We start from the raw sequence: 16,808 nt of genomic DNA, 5'->3' as shown, positions 1-16,808 counted from the left end.
TCAGTCTTTTGAGATTGAACATTATTCTGGGGAGTCTGCACTGCATTTCTATTGCACAAGAAGCATGATCAATGGACATAGTTCAAATAACTCTGTACGCATTTGGATAGTCCTTCAACCAATCAGGACAATGATCCGGGTGCGCCTGATGGATAAGCCAGTTTGAGAGTGGTTCCAGCAAAAGCAGGAGACATAAATGTGACTCTCCACAGCAAAACCAATCGCTTGTCGCAACAGACGTTTCCGAGAAAATGGCCATTTATGTTACGCGTGCTAAAATCGTGAATTTTTTTTGGTGTGTGTTTTGAAACAGTGGGAGGTCTTTACACTATACAGCCGTGAATACATTTCGCTGAAAAACTTACTTTTCTAGTCTAAAAATGTGAGTTTCTTGAGGTGAGAAATTCAACTCCAGGAGAATGTTAGAGGCGTCTCGTTTTTACCGCTCTACTCTAATATTTACGGTAAATGCACTCATTGACAACCACCAAGCTATCCGCGTGCTGTGTCGTTGTTAATAGCCTACCGTAAACTATAAAGTAGCTGCGACCTTACAAGGCGTTTGTGAGTGTTGAGTCGACAGTCAACTTCAGAGGCAGATTACTGTATTCCAATCGCCGGCAGATCGGGCTGGGTTTGCCCAGTCTATGGCATGACATGATAGGAAACAAATATTACCACAATCGTAACATTTCAGATCTGGCAAGTAGTCACTGATCCTAGTATTGGTGAATTATAATGAATACATGCATTGTAAACAACCACTAAACACTAAACTAAAACTAAGGACAGAGTTGGAAGATAATAACCACCTCTAATTGGATAACCAACATCCCAAATCCCAAATTTGCCGAAAGGTCTAATGGGTATTCCCAGGCTAGAGCATTATGCTAAAGTCTGATACATTTTAATTTAATTTAATGTCAAATGTGTTGGTTTTTGAATGTGTAAACCAGATACCCTCCAGGAACAGTTTGAAGGGGTCTATTTGAGGTGCCATGTTGGCCAGGTCCATGTCATATGGCCTCTAAGATCATAAATCCAACATGGTGTCATGTAAACAAATATATAAATATACCATCATATTTGATATTATTTTGATGATTTGTATAAAAAACATAATTGTGGGCATGTCAATTAGACCTTGTTAGTTCTCAGTTGACGATGATGTGTGTCCTGTCTGGCGTCTGACGCTCGTTATCTCTGTCCCCCTCAGGTGAAGTATTCGACTACCTCGTGTCTCATGGGAGAATGAAGGAAATAGAAGCCAGAGCCAAATTCCGGCAGGTAAGGAGGTTTGGCCCCCTCATTGGGAGTGGGTGGTACAGTAGGCTGCTGACAACATACCCACACAATGAGATAGCCAATATGTTAGAATGCATTGCTCACAAAACAACAACAAACTTTATTCTATAGCAGGAGAGTAAAAAGTGATTTGCATAAAGAAAATGTTAAAAGAAAAACAGGCCTAAAAGAAACAAATGCCAATAAATCTACTTTGGAAATATATTGTAGGGCAAAACTGACAATGTACTGTACATTGGACAGGCACTAAAGATGAAGATAAAAAAAGATAAACTGAATCACTTTGTTCTCCATGAAACACTTAAAACACCAAATACTAAACCCTTCAGTTGAACATGCTGCCATGGTGTTTGTGGAGAGTGTCTGATCCGGTGGCTCAGTGCCAGATTAAACGCCTGATCTGCTCCTCAGTCAGCTGCTTTCTGGATTATCCACAGCCAGTTTTGCTGAGCCACAGAATGAACCTCTGTGAATTACTCTAGTGCACTGTCTTATCCGTACCACAGTAGCGCTGTGAGTACAGCCTCTGTACTGTACTGCCCTGTCTCAGGCTAGCCACAGTAACATTAGTGGAGTATGTGTACTCTAATGCACTCTCTCAGGCTAGCCACAGTAGCGCTAGTATAGCTTCTATACTCTAATGCAGTGGTTCCCAACCTGGGGTCCGGTGACCCCAGTAGGGGCCGCCAGAGATTGCAGGGGGTTCGCACAATGTTGCCTGAAGTTGTGAGATTACCAAAATTATATTTGCGCACATTGAATGTATAAAATCACTATATAGCACCAATAATACACCCAGTTGGATAATCAAAACTATGTAGAATCCAGAGTTTCAGGTAGTAGTTCAGGTAGGGGTCCCTGGCTTGTCGTAGACACAGGTAAGGGGGCCTTCAAGGGAAAACGGTTGGGAAACGCTGCTCTAATGGACTCAAATGTCAGTCTAGTAGCACAGCAGTGGTTTGAATGTCTGCCCATCCCATTACATACTCTGAGGAAGGCTCTTAAATCTATTGGCTATATTTTGATTGATGGACACAGTGCAAAGTCTTAAATCTAGCCATAGCTAATTAAAAAAAAAAAAATAAATAAACATTAACACCACGTCCACGAGCAATACTTTATTTGTTGATATGTACTTTGACTGGCTTTTAAATTATGGCCCAATGTCTGCCATTGTACTGTAAGTGTGTCAGGACTCAATATCTTCCATAAACCAGGGTTGAACCTGGACAAGGATTATTTGGTGCATGTTCAACCTTTAGATTCAAAGCCTTTGTGTCTGTTTCAGCTTGTGGAGTCAGCGCGCATCGCAGTCTTCATCTCTGATGATGATGATGATGATGAGTGTAGTCAGTGTGATGGGTGACCAGACCATGGTCATCTGACTCTCACAACAACTGTGTCTGTTTCAGATTGTGTCTGCTGTCCATTACTGCCACCAGAAAAACATAGTCCACAGAGATCTGAAGGTGAGACTCACTTACTGTTATAGAGAGATAGATAGATAGATATTACGTTATTGATCCTCGAAGATATAGAGATAATGTTGAAATGTTCACCTTGCTTTCTGAGTGTGTTTAATGTAACATTTTACTGTTGTGTCGAGTGCAACATATCCTTACTGTACCATGCTGCTAAAACTGAAATGACAGATTTACTGCGCAGTGAGCAGAAACAAACAGACAAGACAGGCAGTATGGCCTAAAGCGTTCTACAGTGTGGGATGTACATTGCTGCTGAATGCTTCTTGTTGTCTGTGCAGAAGAGATAAATGGTTAATCGTCTACCCTACAGGGATGTATGAGATTTATGCAGCAGGACTAGATAGAAGTACTGCCATTGTATGGTTTCTGTATGCCGTGATTCTGAATTGAATGTCTGTGGTAGCCCGTAGACGTTTGTGAACAGCACACATAGCCTCCAGTATGTAGCACATCGCTTTCCGGTTTGTGTGGTTTGTCGTAGGCTGAAAACCTTCTGCTGGACGCTGACGCCAACATCAAGATCGCCGACTTCGGCTTCAGCAACGAGTTTACGCTGGGCAACAAGCTGGACACCTTCTGCGGATCACCGCCCTACGCCGCGCCCGAGCTCTTCCAGGGCAAGAAGTACGACGGGCCTGAGGTGGACATCTGGAGCCTGGGGGTCATCCTCTACACACTCGTCAGCGGCTCGCTGCCTTTCGACGGGCAGAACCTAAAGGTTAGAGCGGAGTGTGTGTGTATGTGTTTGTGTGTGTGTGTATTTGTATTTGTGTGTGTGTGTGTGTGTGTGTGTGTGTGTGTGTGTGTGTGTGTGTGTGTGTGTGTGAGAGAGAGAGATTGACATGGCCTCAGGCCAGACATCTCTATGGAGATGAGAGGTTATCTCTTCTAATGTTGCCCTTTTAAAGAACAGAACCTAAAGGTTAGAGTGGAGGCTCTGTGTATGTTTGTGTGACAGTGCTAGAGACAGACCCATGATGGCTATCTGAACCCTGATGATTATGCTCTTCATGCTGGTCAGCCACTCATGCCCTTCTATGGACAGAACCTGGAGGCATGAAGAATCGGGTTAAATACCCACTAACCCAGTCAGACGCTCAATTACCTTCTGTGAAGACTGTTAGTCGTGACTCATGTTCCTCAACAATGTTTCTTGCTTTCTGTGTGTGTGTGTGTGTGTGTGTGTGTGTGTCTTTGCAGGAGTTGCGTGAGCGTGTGTTGAGAGGGAAGTACCGCGTGCCCTTTTACATGTCCACTGACTGCGAGGGCATCCTCCGTCGCTTCCTGGTGCTCAACCCCACAAAACGCTGCACCCTGGAGGTGGGAGGAACACACTGCACTGCGCCGACATAACATAAATGGTTCTAAGGCTCTGTTCAGAGTTAAAATGGTTTTTCTTGTCACCACTATTGTTTTATATATCTGTAGCCTGCCACTCTCTGAAATGTGAAGAGTCACAGTGGAGCAGAAAAAAATAATTTTCAGGAGGATTTAGTAGCTGACTGTTGAACATAAGCACCTGACTGTAGTAAACACTGATATTGTTGTACTCAAGTGTTTATGGTATTGAGAGTACATTTTCACTCACTCAATGTGTTTTCTCCTCAAGCTGAAAACCTCAAGACCATTTTTAATTTCACCACTGATTTGCCCTTTTGTTAGGATTTAAGTCAATGGGCTTTATTTTGACGATCAGAAATGTGGCGCAAAGCTTATTCTTATCTTACACGCAGTTAGTGGCGGATTTTGCGATATGTGCTTCACTCTCATGAAGCCTTGTGCCCAGGGGTGTGGCAGAAGGTGTGGTCTGGCCCATGACCCAATAATCTTTTGGTTATATGTGAGTGTGACACTTGGGTAAAGCAAAACTCCCATCTCTGAACACTGCCTTACAACATTCAAAACATTTATGCAGTAAAGACTACAGACATTTTTTATATTTACAAATATGAAAATTGGTGCTTTCTCTCTATTTCCAAAGCCTGACAAACCTTCTATCTCAAATGTAAAAAAGGACAATTAGCGTATTATTTGATATGTCCTGCTCAGCTAATAATGAAGGACAAATGTATGATGCAGTATGTTATTACAATGGAGAAAGGTATGATACAATAATATGTTATAATGTATTGTCTTCAGCAAATAATGAAGGACAAATGGATCAACGCTGGTTACGAGAATGATGACCTGAAGCCTCACACAGAGCCTATAGTGGACTACAGCGACGCCGACCGCATCCGTCAGTACAAACATTCTCTGTCCACAGTACAGTTGCACACACAGAGCTGCTTTTGAGTAATGCTGAAATGGAGTGCACTGTAGTGTAAAAACACCACGTAGAAATGCATCTGGTGTCATAGTATAGGTGTACAGTATTGTAAGTGTGTATTGTTTTATAACCTCCTGCTTTATGGGCCATTCACACCTAAAACAATAACTGTAACGATAACTAAAGCGATAACTAAAACGAAATGAGAGCATTCTGTTCATTGCAGTAATCACTAATCATTGCAAGTAAAGGCACAATAACGGGCATATACAGTAGGCTCTATGCATGTCACAATTCCGCATCCTCTTGTACTGGCAGATTAACTTCCTGTTACCCTGGTAAATAAGCAAATCAAACTGCATCCGATGGAATGTAGAATTTTAAGCAGGAAGCTGGTCTGCTGATATAACTTGTACCCAAAAACACACCAGAACCCCCATGCTCGGAGCGCATTCCTTCCAGGGTGTACTACAAAAGCTACTTTCAGGCGATATTGTTGATATTAGTTGTGGCATGTATCCAGGAGTACCCAGAGCTCTGCCTATAATCATATGTCACAGTGCCACAGAGGGCCTCTGTTCCTCACGTCTCTCTGTCTGTCCTCTTATAGAGGTGATGGTTGGGATGGGCTTCACCTCCGAGGAGATCAAGGACTCTCTGCTCAATCAGAAATACAACGAGGTGTCTGCCACCTACCTGCTGCTGGGGATCAAGACTGAGGTAATGCACCTAGCGCTCAGCAGGTGGCGCTGCAGACTTAAGTTGTTTTGTCTGTGTGTCTGTCAATTATGGCCGACACTCTAGGAAACATCACTGACTAAGTCAGTTTCAGTTGTTACACACAAAGATAGATAAGCATGGCGTTCCAGTGCTTGAAATGGATATACTGCACACAGGATGTGTATCACACTGTACAGTTTACTGCCTTCTACACCCCAAAGACTTCTACAGTCTCACACTTCCTGTGCTCTTGTAATGATTAAAATCAGTGCTTTGTGTTTACTCTCAATAGGTCGACTACCTACTGTAGCCTATTGTTGTTTCTCGATTGTAGACCCCTGGGGTTGGAATAGTGGCTAGTGGCCGTCATGGCTAACTTTCCGTATGATTTTCTCTGCTACATTGTTGTTGTTTGTTGTTGTTGTTTTTGTTTAGGATGGTGCTGAGACACGGAGCGGCAGTATGACTCTGCCCCGCGTGCGGCCCAGCCCCATCACCAACGGAACCAACAAGCACTCGTCCGCCACCGGCTCCTCTTCATCCTCCTCCTCCTCCTCCCATAGCAAGACGCAGCGCAGCAGCTCCACCTACCACCGGCAGAGACGGCACAGTGACTTCTGTGAGTGCGCACACTGATCCGGGATCTGTTCTACAGCAATAGGGTTTCTTTAAGCCCAGCACCAATCTTGGATCTTGATAGTGCATAAGGCCAGTTAGCCTTTAGCTATAGGCTAACTGGTCTAACCCACTTTCAGTGAATTATGCTAAGCTAGGCTAACAGTGTCAGAATGGGTTATTGCAAGCACAGAGAAGAAAATTATTTGTCTAACTCTGGGGTAGATAATTAGCAAATAAGATAATTTCCTAAAGAGATGGTGTGTCCCTTTAAGCACACAGTGGCCTCTGTGAGTGGACTGCACTGGCAGGGTCTTACATTTTAAAAGTACTGATATGACTACATAAGGGCCATTAGATTTCTGTAGTAGCATTTGTGCACAAATATGGTTCCTTCAGTAACTTCCGTGAGTGTAGATTGTAGATCTGAGGTCTGTTGCAAATTGTAGAAGTGACTCATACTGTATATAGTAGCATTTAAGTATGGTTTCTTCATGTACTGTACAGAGGCAAGACAAGACTGATCTCTGTCTTAGTTTTTCCAGCTTAATGATATTACTGTACATTTCATGCTTGATGTAATTACTGTATACAGTCTCTTTACTCTTCCTCTGTGTGATCCTGTTTCTCTTATGGCCGGGAGGTCCAACAAGTATTTGCATCAATCTTCCTGCTGATGCATTACATGGTGACTATTTTTTGTTTGTCATCTCTGACCGTTTCTGTTCTTTTGTGTGTGTGTGTGTGTGTGCGTGGCACATGTGTGTGTCTGTGTGCGATGCCACGTGTGTGTGCGTGTGTGTGTGTGGGCGGCACGTGTGTGTGTCTGTATGCGGCGTGTGTTTGTGTGTGTGTGTGTGTGTGTGTGTGTGTGTGTGTGTGTGTGTCTGTGTGCGCCTGTGTGTGTGTGTGTGTGTGTGTGTGTGTGTGTGTGTGTGTGGTTGTCAGGTGGTCCCAGCATGCCGGTGATGCACCCTAAGCGGAGCCCTACCACGGGCGGTGACCGTGACCTGCGTGAGAGCCGCATGCCCCCGCGCAAGGCCAGCTGCAGCGTCATGGGCAGCCGCAGCCTGCCCCCCTCCAGCCCCATGGTCAGCAGCGCCAACAACCCCAACAAGGCCGAGATCCCTGACCGCCGCAAGGAGATGACCGCCACCACCGTGAGTCACCGCCATACACTCTTAAAAAAGGGTTCTTGGGGTGCTATATAGATAGAACCATGCAGGTTTTAAAGAACCCTTAGGGGTTCCTTTGATGAACCCTTCAAAATGGTCAAAAGAACCATTGAGGGGCGCCATATATAAAGCATGATATTTGGTTCTATATAGCAACTTTGTTCTAAGAGTGTAGAAGCAGAGGACAATGAAAAAAGAATGATAGCAGCATATTGAGAGAAAGGTGGAGAATAGCAAAAAGAGAGATGCAGGAATGAGAAAAGAAATGGCAAGAATTGAGAGTGAGAGTGCGAGCGGAATTTTAGAGATGAGAATATTATTGCTATTTTAACCTCAGTGGTTTTGGTTCTGGCTCCGGAACCTTCCTCTGACACCTCACAGGTGTTGCCATGACGCATGTTTGCCAGCTGGTCATGTTTACGTCGCTCCTGAAGTGGCATTGCAGACATGCATGTTGGGTCTGCTAGTTTCTCTAGGACACTATATCCCAGACAGAAACTATTTCAGGAGAAGACTGGATTCGTGAAAAGTGAATATGTTTAAAATAAATTTAAATGGCATGCAAATTAGACTACATAACAGCAAATTAGGTTATGTAAGAGGGTCCAGACAGTGACAGGAGGTCAAGAGTTGTGCAGCAGTTAAAAGCTTCCCCCCACACACTTCTGTTCCTCCTTTTATGACTCATTTCCAGGAAGTCATCCAAAAAGGCTCCATCTCTCTCTGAGATATTTGTGCTAGAACTGAACAATATGTGAAGAACGGCTCTAGCTCACATTTATATTTGTACAGAGCTGCTTCTTACACTGCAGTTCAGATGTATGTTTTTCATCAGGTTATTTGTTCCCTCTGTGTCCGACTCAAGATGTTGCCGTTTTGTTTCAGCAAATCACTCAATGCTCTGTGAGTGGAGCCGCATTAACATATTGGTTATTCTATTAATATGGTTATGGTTATAGGTATTTAGTAGAGGTTTGGTTATGATTATACATATGATTATGGTGATGGTTATATGTATTTAATACCGTAGATATTTGGTTAGTATAATTAGTGGGCTTGCTGCAAGGCAAACCCATCTATTGTTCTTCCAAAGCAAGCACATTTCAAACATTTTTATTCAACAATAATATTATTTATTATTCCTGTTCACCCACTTTTTTAAGATGCATGTTCTCCTAGAGCGTTTGAGCTATCGACATTTTCGAACTATTCCAGTTTTCCGCCGGTTTCCAGTTCCATTGAAATGAATGGGGAAATTATTTTTTTGGTATTTGTTTTGCAGCCTGTTTTTAAATCATTGTTGACTTAATCATAATAGAAGTCATCAGCTAGGTTGGCATTGTTAGCATAGTTAGCATGGTTAGCATAATTAGCACCATTTTACAGTTTTTGCCTATTGCTATTGTTTTGCAGAATTTGGCTCATTATTTCAGAACTCTACACACAGCTATATAACACATAGCACTTGGGGGTAAACAACTCACATTTATGTCAAAATGAAACGCTGCAATCAAAACGTAACACTCCTATATAAAAACTAAATTCTTGCAACAAAACTAAACACACATGCACCATTTGAATTACCCTTTCATATCACCAGTAACACACTAATGCACTTTATAGAAAACACTGCCGTCTTTGTGTTTCTATTTTTTTTGTTTTTTGCATTTGGTCATTTTTCTCTGTTTTTGAACAAAGTGTCTAATGTAAGTGTTTCACAATAAGTATGTTACAGAATTGCAAGCAAAGTGCAAAGTTTATAATGTGTTTAAGCTATGGTTTCACAGTGTTTACAAGTATGCAACAAGAAGTTCAACTTTTAAAGCTTTGGTCTAAGCATGTGATTTTAGTGTGTAAGCAATAGGCAAAAACTGTCAAGCAAGTGTAGATGTACTAACGCTTTTGCGCCCACTTCAGGCGTATTCGTTTCGCAACGTGCGTATAAAAAGATGGCGAGGTATATACTAACTAACCGCAATGAGGTGAAGGCGCACGGGAGCTGAGAATGGCAAATTGCGCTTTTCCCTCTCATGCATATGGATCTACAGTATGGGAGTGTCAGATGATAGTAGGAGGTTCGTGTAAAAAGATGGGAGGAGAAGCGAAAAATGCGCCTAATTATGTATTCCCCTCTATGTACTAAGACTGCCCGTGAAAGCGCTCGTCTATTTTGCACCTAAATATTTCCGCCTTGTAAAAGCAGGTGTTAAATGCGGTTTGCTGTTAAATGCATCTATAAGAGAATCATTCAAAGACAACAAAACGCTAATTAGACCACCAGTTTTGCATCTTTGTACTACATCAAAAGCAACCCTAACTTTCGTTGGCCTTTCAAACGTCTACTTTCACTTTCACGCCATCCGCTTAAACTTTCCTACTTGTTAGATTTGATAAATCTTCCATAGCCTAAGTGCACAAGTAAGCCTAGTCTGAGAAGAACGACTGCTCTTCATTATCTTCCTGCTTGTTGACATTATGCATTGTATTATTTCATGATTGCTAAACGTTGGATTCCTTTTAATGTTGTCATCAGTTAACTTCATTCAACTGCACTTCTGATTGAAGTGTCGTTCAGTTGTTGTCCATCGCTAATTGCGTTATAGGGGGCGGAGAGCGGCGCAGATTACCCAACGAATTTCAGGATTAGTAAATAGGACGTAAACTGAAGTATCATAGCGTGTGCTCTCTGCGTGTTGGCCTTGACGCAAACAACGTTACGATCGCTAATCTACGTACATCTGGCCCTCAGTCTCATAAAACTCTGCATTATGTTTCAGGGCTTATCTTAGGACATGGTGCAGAAAGGTGGAAGGCAAAAAAGATATGGAGGGATAACTAATGTTGAATTTGTTTTGTGTGTGTGTGTGTGCGTGTGCGTGTGCGTGTGCGTGTGCGTGCGCGCGCGTGCGTGTGTGTATGTGTGTGTCTGTGTGTGTGTGTGTGTGTGTGTGTGTGTGTGTGTGTGTGTGTGTGTGTGAATAGAATAACATCCCAGGCAGTGCCATGACTCGCCGCAACACATACGTGTGTACGGACCGCTCCAACACGGATAGACATTCACTACTGCAGAACGGCAAAGAGAACAGGTGAGGGTCACTAGACACACACACACACACACACACACACACACACACACAGAGACACGCAGATATACACACGTATGCATGACGTCTGCATCCTTATAGAGGATAGCCCTTTATATTTAGATCCACTTATCTAACTTGTTGTTCTCTGCACTCCACACACTTTTGCACTCTGTCTCCCTCTCCCTCTCCCTCTCTTTCTCTCTATTCATGTCTTCATTCTCTCTCCTCTTTCACTTTCTCTTCCCTCTCTATCTCTCTTACCCTCTCCTGTGTTTCTTCCCTCCTCCCTTCCCCTCCTCTCTCCCCTCCTCTCTTTCCCTCTCCTCTCTCTCTGCCCTCTCTCTCCTCTCCCCCCTCCTCTCTTTTCTCTCTCTCTCTCCTCTTTTCTCTCTCTCTCTCTCCTCCTCCTCTCTCCTCTCCTCTCTCCTCCTCTCTCTCTCCTCCTCTCTCCTCTCTCCTCCTCTCCCCTGCTCTCCTAGTTCTCTGTCTCACCGGCTGCCCCCCACTTCCCCGTCCACTCTGAGCATGGCGGGTGCGGGTGCGTCCTCCTCCTCCTCCTCGGGTGAGCGCTGCCGCCTGACGCGCGGCTCCACCATCCGCAGCACCTTCCACGGGGGTCAGCTGCGGGAGCGCGGGGGTGGGGGGGTCCCGTCGTACGGCCCGCCGCCCACCTCCCCCACGCTGCCCTCGCACGAGGCCGCCGCCCTCCCCCCGCACGCGCGCAGCCGCGCCACCTCCAACCTCTTCAGCAAGCTCACCTCCAAACTCACGCGCAGGTAACGGGGCCCGGCCGCCCACCCAAACCCAACGCTACCAAAACCCTGCGCCAGCCTTCTTACTGAGGCACAACTCACACACACACACACACACACACACACGCGCACGCACATACACGCAGACACATGCACACACACATACACATACATGCACACACACAAGCACACACACACAAACTGCACACGCAATACATGCACACACACACACACACACACACACACACACACACACACACACACACACGCATAGAGGGACACAGAGACTGCTGAGAACTGTATTGCATATACACACACTTACAGTACACAAAACATGTGCTCATATTGGAAAAATAGGTGTAACGCCATTACAGGCATACTGGAATAATAATGGTGTTATTAGGAAGTGTTGTGATGGTGTGTGTGTGTGTGTGTGTGTGTGTGTGTGTGTGTGTGTGTGTGTGTGTGCGTGTGTGTGTGTGTGTGTATGTGTGTGTGTGTGTGTGTGTGTGTGTGTGTGGGTGTGTGAGTGTGTGGGTGTGTGTGAGTGACCAGTGCTGATTTCCAAGAGTGCCAACAAAAGGGCGGGGGCTCATGGATTTGAACAGAAGGGGAACCCCCCTGCCCCCCTCCTACCATCCCAGTAACGTGAATTGTAATGCACTGCAGAGTATCTCATATATATGTTTACTGGGGCAAACAGGTGATCTTTATGTGTTTACTGAGGCCACACCTGACAGGTACTGTGTGTGACAGTAACATGTGGATATGTGGATGGAGGAAAATAGACACGTCCACAAACTGCAACGTCTCAGTGACCGTTGAAAGGGTAAATCTGGTCAAAGGGTTCATATGGACAGTTGGGGAAACTGAACTGGACTAAAGGGTAGATGAAGGGTTATTTTAATGAAAGGAAACATTAGTAGAGTTACTCTGGATGAAAGGGTAAATAGAGTACATCTAGAGTTTATAGAGTACATTTAGAACACCAGGGGTTCCATAGGTAGGACAGGCATCTGGGAATGATTGGCTGCTTCAGTTGTCTGTCAGAGTTTGGCTTCTCCTGTCACCATAGCAACATGCCTGTTATCAAGACACGGGGCCCCAAACGGCTCTGCCTATCTTGGCAAGGTGTAGTGGCACTTTGAAGGATAACTGATGTGGCATGAAAACTGTACAATGCTCCCGTGTAAATCTTACAATAAAACATGTAAATCTTACTACAATAAAACATGTGACATCATACCTGTTACTGAGTATTTAGTCTGAATTCCAGCTGTTGTGTTTTGGTTAATTGCAGTTGTGATATTTTTGGGGTTTGCTCGGTCAAGCTCCAGTGACCGTTTTGACCTGCCTTGACTTGTCTAAACCGGAGTCGTCCTTCCCTCTCTAGGTCCTGCTAGAGGTGTGTGTGGCTGCCTCGCTGCCTCGCTGCCTCGGCCATGAGGGCTTTGGTTCTAGATGTGTAGACTGTGTGCCTCTTACCTTGCCTCCTCTCCCTCCGCACTCATTGATGTCATTTTTTACCCGTCTCTCAGTCCCCCATGGCTGCTCTCTCTCTGGCTTCTCCCTTTCTCTCGGAGTACTTACTTCCTTTCTTCTTTCTTTTTTGTTTCTTTCCTCTCTTTCTCCTTTCTTCTTGTCTCGTTTGTCTCACCGTGTCTCTCTCTCATGCTTTGTCTCTCTTGCTCTCTCTCTCTCCTTCTTTCTGCCTTTCTCACTGTCTTTCTCTCTCACGCACACATCCTCTTTGTCTCTTCCCCATCCTCTGTTTTTCTCTCTTTTCCTCACACATTCTTTCTTTTTTCTTCCTCTTTCTCTCTATCATTTGATCTATCTCTGCCTCTTTTGGTTTTCTTCTTTATCTACTCTCTTTTGTTCTACTTTTCTCATCTTTTGTTATTTTATTTCTTTCTTTCTCCCTCACTCTTTTTTCACTCACTCTTTTTCTTTCTCTTTATTATTCTCTATCATTCTCCCTTTCTCTCCCTCTCTGTCTCTCTCTCTCTTTCTCCCTATCTGCCTCTCTCTCCCCCCTCTCTCTCTTTGTCTCACCTTCACTCTCTCTCTCTGTCCTGTCTGTGTGTATCAGGGTCAATCTTGACCCCTCTAAGCGCCAGGGCTCAAACAAGTCAGTGTCGGGTTGCACTCTCCCCCAGGGATCAAAAACAGTTAGTAAGTCCCCCTGTCTCTCGCTTCTCTGCCTGCCTGCCTGCCTGCCTGTCTGTCTGCCTTCCTGTGTCTCTCTCTCTCTCTCTCTCTTTCTGCTGATTGCATGTCTATCTACCTGCCTGCTGTCTGTCTGTTTGACTATCTGCCTTTCTCTCTCTGGTAGCCGCATGTCCACCTGCCTGTCTGTTTGTCTGTCTGTCTGTCTGTCTCTCTGCTAGTTGCATGTCTGTGTGCTCACTCAGCTTGTCTGTCTGCCTGCCTCTCAGTCTTCTTGATGTTGAGTAATGGACAGCTGTTGTGACTGTACCTCATGGATGTGGAGTGTATTTGACATGAACAAAAGACATTTAAAGACTCGTGCTTTGATGGGTTCATTTGTTGGTTTGTTTGTTTGTTGGTTGGTTGGTTTGTCTCAGTGTTTTGAATGCAGTGCGATATCTTGCATCTACAGTGATGACAATGTCCCATTGAGCTGAGCAGGGAAAAAATTCATCGGGCTCAACGCACCAGTTGCCACTCTTACAGTGACAAGACTGTTCCTCGGACTCTGAAAGAGTCATTTGTGCTTTGGGCAGACAAACCAGTCTATACAAAAGCTATCCAGAATCTTATCCCAAAAAGATCTGTCCAATCCCAGTGAAGCTCAGAGGACCATCTATTCACATCAGACTAGGCTTGTAATTTCCTGGAGTTCCAGACATAATAGCAATTCTTCATTCATGACGGCCTATGGGTAGAAAAAGTCATTCTTGAGAATTCAAGACTGACATATGTACGGTCATAATTGCCCCATAACCTTCTTTGAAATGTGTAAACAGCTGGGTTCTTACGCATTTCTTAATACCAAGACTAGAGCATTTGCAGACACAGATCCACATAAAGTATTACAGTTGTTGTTGTTTGGGACGCATGAATTAATTGCATTTCACGTATGAGAAAGTCTATGTAGATGACATATTAGTGTTCTGCTCAGCTCATTGGCTTAAACAGTTGACGCTTACCTCATCTGCCTTTTGTAGTCCATAAACCAATATCAAAACAGTAGCAGTGTCATAAGGAGTGTTTGCTATCAACGTCTTCATCTGTTGATTTTGTGATTTGTGTGTGAGAGTGTATTTCTTTAAGGATGAACTTTGTGTGCATGGTAGTTTAAAGCATGCCACCACTGATGTGTGCCTTTGGGGTTCATTGGGACATTTTTATGTTGATTTTTCTGCAATGTAATCGTCTTCTTCTGTATCTTCTTCTTCTTCTTCTTCCTTTCTCTCTTTCTCTCCCAAGGGTCGCAAATGAACCTGAGGGAGTCAGCAGACCTTCGGTCACAAGGTCAGTGGTTGTTCTCACCCATTTAGATGATGGAATGCGTGATTATACAGCGGAAATACACAAACATCCCTCTCAGAATGACACGATTGAATTCATCCAGATGAACAAGGCTCTCTTTCAGTGTGTTGTCTCCGTGTAATGTAACAGGGAGCAGCATACCTACAGTATTAATATCTAAGATCTAATACTTTTTTAACATTGTCAGGACTTTTAACTGTAGTATTGTTTACTGTAGTTTTCTTTTGTATTAGTTAATTTAAAAGAGACTACCGTTGAACTGATTACCTATCCAATTAGCATCTGGAGGCCTTGGGCTATAATGTGATCTCTACATAAAGATGGTGGTTTAGCTCATGTTGATTGTTTTCTGCAGTGAAGTGTTAATCTCTCTCTTCCTCCCCCTCTCCCTCCTCTCTCTCACTCTCTCTATCTCTCTATTTCCTTCTCCCTCCTCTCTCTCATTCTCTCTATCTCTCTATCTCCTTGTCCCCCTCTCTCTCCTCTCTCTCTCCCTCTCTCCAGTGGCCATCTACCTGGGCATTCGAAAGCGCCCGAGCCCCGGTGCGTCGGAGGCGGGGGCGGGCGTTGGTGGGGGGGGGATGTGAGGGGCCGGTCGGCGGCGTCGGTGGCGGTGTCGGCGGCGGCGGCAGCAGTGTCGGCTCCTCCCCCACGCGCGCCGGCCGAGGTGGTGGTGGCGGTGCGCGAGGCGGCGCGGGGCTGCGGCTGCCAGGTGCGCCACGCCGGGCCCTTCCTGCTGTGCTGCAGCCGGCAGAGCGAGGCGGGCGGCGCCACCGTGGCCTTCCAGGCGGAGGTGTGCCAGCTGTCGGCAGGAGCGTCCGAGGCCAACGGCGTGCGCTACACCCGCCTGTGGGGGGCGCCGCTGGCCTTCCGCCACCTGGCCACGCAGATCTCCAAGGAGGTGGAGCTCTGAGAGAGAGATGGAGAGATGATGGAGAGATGACGGAGGAAGTGGGGTGGGGAGAGGTGCATCCTGGGAGAGGCCAGACTGACTTGGCACAGGCCTCACCGCTCACGTCACCCCACCCCCCCCACCCCCTCCTGGCCCCCAGTCCCTTGTCCGTTTCGCTGTAGAGAACTTTCTCCCCACCCCCTCCCCCACCCCCACCTACTCTACATTTACTCCCTCTCCCTCACTCCACCCCCACCCCTACCAAACCACCTCAAGGGTATGTAGACATTTTAAGACGTCCTCCTTACTTCTCCTAACTCTCCTTACAGCCCCCCTGTTCTCCAAACACACACACACACACACACACACACACACACACACAGAGACACACACGCACACATTTTAGAGAGTACCATCACTGACCTATAGTGTACATGCCGCACACATAGAGAGCTTACACTTCGACACGATTATCCATTTAACATGCTGCAAACACCCGTAATCACACACACACACACACACTCTCTCTCTCTCTCTTTCACCCTTTAGCCTGTGTTTCTGCACTCTACTACTCGAGTTAAACACATACACACCACACACACCACACACACCACACACACACACACACACACACACACACACACACACACACATTGACACACACTAAAGAAAGCATCCCTCTGAGCAACCTCATCCACTGGACCCTGATCCAGTCTGATCTTTTTTTTTATTATTATTAATTTATTCATAATTATTAAGACCTCTGTTAGTGATAACATGTTTTTTTTACCACCTCTATTTATAATTCCTTCCACTGTTTTCATCCTGGTCATCTTTACTTCATATTTATGTGGATTTATGTTGTGTTTATTTTTTTCTGTTGTTATGTTTGGCACTGATGATAGTTCATCCCTCACAGAGACCTGTTGTCACATGTGGAAGATGATATGCACAAATATATAAAAGCCAGTAAAACTTCAGCCTCTGCTCAGCT

General features: G+C 45.0%; 1 protein-coding gene across 1 annotated transcript in view; it reads left to right on the top strand.

Annotated features, from left to right (window-relative positions):
- mark4a (MAP/microtubule affinity-regulating kinase 4a) overlaps positions 1-15,835 on the top strand; it is a 35,269-nt gene extending 19,434 nt beyond the window's left edge. The window contains exons 6-19 of the mRNA XM_062537523.1: positions 1,217-1,287; positions 2,718-2,774; positions 3,271-3,507; positions 3,990-4,109; positions 4,929-5,028; positions 5,669-5,778; positions 6,214-6,397; positions 7,342-7,553; positions 10,551-10,654; positions 11,134-11,430; positions 13,499-13,581; positions 14,860-14,904; positions 15,427-15,492; positions 15,534-15,835. Coding sequence (XP_062393507.1) covers positions 1,217-1,287; positions 2,718-2,774; positions 3,271-3,507; positions 3,990-4,109; positions 4,929-5,028; positions 5,669-5,778; positions 6,214-6,397; positions 7,342-7,553; positions 10,551-10,654; positions 11,134-11,430; positions 13,499-13,581; positions 14,860-14,904; positions 15,427-15,492; positions 15,534-15,835 — 1,988 coding nt within the window. The remainder of the gene's footprint in view (positions 1-1,216; positions 1,288-2,717; positions 2,775-3,270; positions 3,508-3,989; positions 4,110-4,928; positions 5,029-5,668; positions 5,779-6,213; positions 6,398-7,341; positions 7,554-10,550; positions 10,655-11,133; positions 11,431-13,498; positions 13,582-14,859; positions 14,905-15,426; positions 15,493-15,533) is intronic.
- The last annotated feature ends 973 nt before the right edge of the window (positions 15,836-16,808 follow it).

Source organism: Sardina pilchardus, chromosome 5 (assembly GCF_963854185.1).
Source record: "Sardina pilchardus chromosome 5, fSarPil1.1, whole genome shotgun sequence".
Taxonomy (NCBI): Eukaryota; Metazoa; Chordata; class Actinopteri; order Clupeiformes; family Clupeidae; genus Sardina; species Sardina pilchardus.
Note: the sequence above shows the minus strand (reverse complement) of the source record. Positions and strands in the feature narration are given on the sequence as shown.